Source organism: Alosa alosa, chromosome 21 (assembly GCF_017589495.1).
Source record: "Alosa alosa isolate M-15738 ecotype Scorff River chromosome 21, AALO_Geno_1.1, whole genome shotgun sequence".
Taxonomy (NCBI): Eukaryota; Metazoa; Chordata; class Actinopteri; order Clupeiformes; family Clupeidae; genus Alosa; species Alosa alosa.
In genome coordinates, this window is record NC_063209.1 from 11,721,112 (window position 1) to 11,723,611 (window position 2,500).

Genomic DNA, 2,500 nt, shown 5'->3' on the forward strand with positions numbered 1-2,500 from the left:
AGATACTGTCCTAAGGCGGTGGGCTAGCGAACACTGCTAGGCCTAATCAAAGGTCCTTTTCACTTGGCCTGAGATGAAAGTGTGGGCTGCTGCATTGGAGTAAGCAGAAGAAAATACTGGCTACAGGCTTCTCCTCTGACTTCTACTGCCTTCATCTCTTCTTTATCACATCTCTTACTCTTCTCTCTCTCTCTCTCTCTCTCTCTCTCTCTCTCTCTCTCTCTCTTCAGCTCGTTTTTCCTGGTCTGAAACCTAATTCTTTCACCCTAAAAAGCTGACAGATCTCGTCTTTTCAAACCCTGGTCCCTGATCCTCACCCTCCATCTTTCTATTTTGGGTTTAGCAGCACATATATAGATATATATTTTTTTCCTACCCCATCTTTGTCTCCGCCACTTCCGATGTGGCTTTTAGCCGCCTGGATCTCTTACACCAGCTGTAATTTCACTGCTCACTTTAAGAATGGGGGTGGGGGTGGAAATAAATGCCATAAAGTCATTAGCAGAGTAACCTCTCATTAGGGCTTCTGCTAGGATATGGGTTATCATTCAGGACAGCCGTGCGGCACACATCTCACCGAATGAGAAGAAGCCGCTGCTGAAATCGGCTTGCGGAGCTCTCGGCGGCGATGATAAGAAATGGATTGTGCTTCAGTAATCGGCACAGGGGGACCTGTTATGTCAGACCAGCAATTATTCAGAAGATTGCATCCATATTGTGGGGGGATATGTATGTGTGTGGAGTGGGGGTGGTGAGGGCTGTTGGGTGAAGAAGGAAATGCCTTCTGCCTCTTTTCGTTCAACTGGTAAGAGCATCGTTTTAGCTAAACTAAATGGGCTGTGGTGAAAACAAGGACGCTTCATTTTAACAGCAGTTGTCTTTGAAAGAATTGAAAGATTTTTATGTAATAAAATGAATTATATGATGAATCTAAAGTTAACTAATAAAGACACCCCCTCGAACAGCGGCCGCCGGTTTCCCTCAGGCATGTATCACTGTTAGTCTGACAGACTGACAGACTTTCACACCGACAGAGAAGTCATTGTTTGTAGGAAGAAGTGTGTCTGACCCTAAATTAACTACAGGAATAAATAGTTAATGACGCTGGATGACTCATCAGTGGTCTTTGAGTCTTTATGTTATGTGTGGGACTTGTTATGTGTCTGATGCGTTGGAAGTATTTGTCAGCATACACTGAGAATAATGAAAAACCACATCAAAATATTTAGGTTGGATACAGCAACAGTAATCCAAAACATGGATGAGAGGTTATTTCTAGGCTTCATTGAGATTTTTTGGATTGAAAAGATGGTACGAAAGACTTTTCTTTTTTTCTTTGTTCTACCTCTTTGTACTGTTTTCCTGCTCTTCACTATCTGTCTGTCTGTCTGTCCTCAGTCGCCCCGCTCCGTCTCTTTCCTCTCATCAGAGCGTCTCATGAATGAAGCTGAGGGGAGAGCCAGTCCAGTCCAGTCCAGCCTGAGCCTGACCTCCCCCTGAGGACGGCAGGCTTTAGGTGGAGCTGAGAGTATCTCTCCTCCTCCTCTTCCTGCTCCATCAATTAAAAACAGGGTCCTACTCAGGACCCTCCACCACATGCACCACCTCCCTCTCAGGCCTCAGTATGTTTCACTACAGATCAGTGGCACCCAGCGCATGCTCATCATGCTAATGTGTCTACAGCAAGGGAGATTAAGATGTACTTGTTTTTAATGAGTGTCATAGACATTAGGATGGATGAGTTTTAAGATTTTAGGTGGACGTGAAACTGAAAAGGGCTCACAAGATCTCAGAAATCCCTTTTTCAACACAGATAAAAAAAAAAAAAAATCTCAAATACTGAAAGTGAGTGTGTGAGTGCGGAAAGTTGGGTAAGACTTTTTTTTTTTCCTGGGGTCAAGTTGGGTAAGACTAACTCCTTAAATCGTCAATCCTTGTGCTGCTATTTTGTTTTATCTCCTCTCCTCTCGCATGCTTAGACTCGGACACCTCGCTGCTGCGTTACCTTAGCGACGACAAGATCCTGGTGATCCAGGAGGAGGGGGAGCCGGGTCGGGAGTGCAAACGCGACACCAGCCGCCGCTCACGCAAGAAGAGCAAGACTCCCAGCAGCCCCAGCTTTCCCATCAGCCCCTCGCTGCTGGCGTCCAACGTGCGCCTGGACGCACAACCGCCCGAGGGCTTGCCCTTCCCCCTGTCCGAGAACAACACCATGCCCTTCTACCACGTGAGTCTGTGCCCGCACTACTCTCAGCAGGACACGGCCACTTGCACTTCACCATTCAGCACACTAACTTACACTTACTCTGTGCAGCATGTTTAAGGGGCAGCCGTGGCCTACTGGCTTTGGACTTGTAAGCGGAGGGTTGCCGGTTCGAACCCCGACCAGTAGGCACGGCTGAAGTGCCCTTGAGCAAAGGCACCTAACCCCTCCACTGCTCCCCCCGCGCTGTTGTTGCAGGCAGCTCACTGCGCCCGATTAGTGTGTGCTTCACCTCAC

General features: G+C 47.6%; 1 protein-coding gene across 8 annotated transcripts in view; it reads left to right on the plus strand.

Moving 5' to 3' along the window:
• The window catches only part of LOC125286299 (connector enhancer of kinase suppressor of ras 2-like), a 100,489-nt gene that overhangs the window by 68,628 nt on the left and 29,361 nt on the right, over positions 1–2,500 (plus strand). For all 8 annotated transcript variants that reach the window (XM_048231255.1, XM_048231247.1, XM_048231250.1 and 5 more), the window contains one exon: positions 1,980–2,227. In XM_048231255.1, the coding sequence (XP_048087212.1) occupies positions 1,980–2,227 (248 nt within the window). The remainder of the gene's footprint in view (positions 1–1,979; positions 2,228–2,500) is intronic.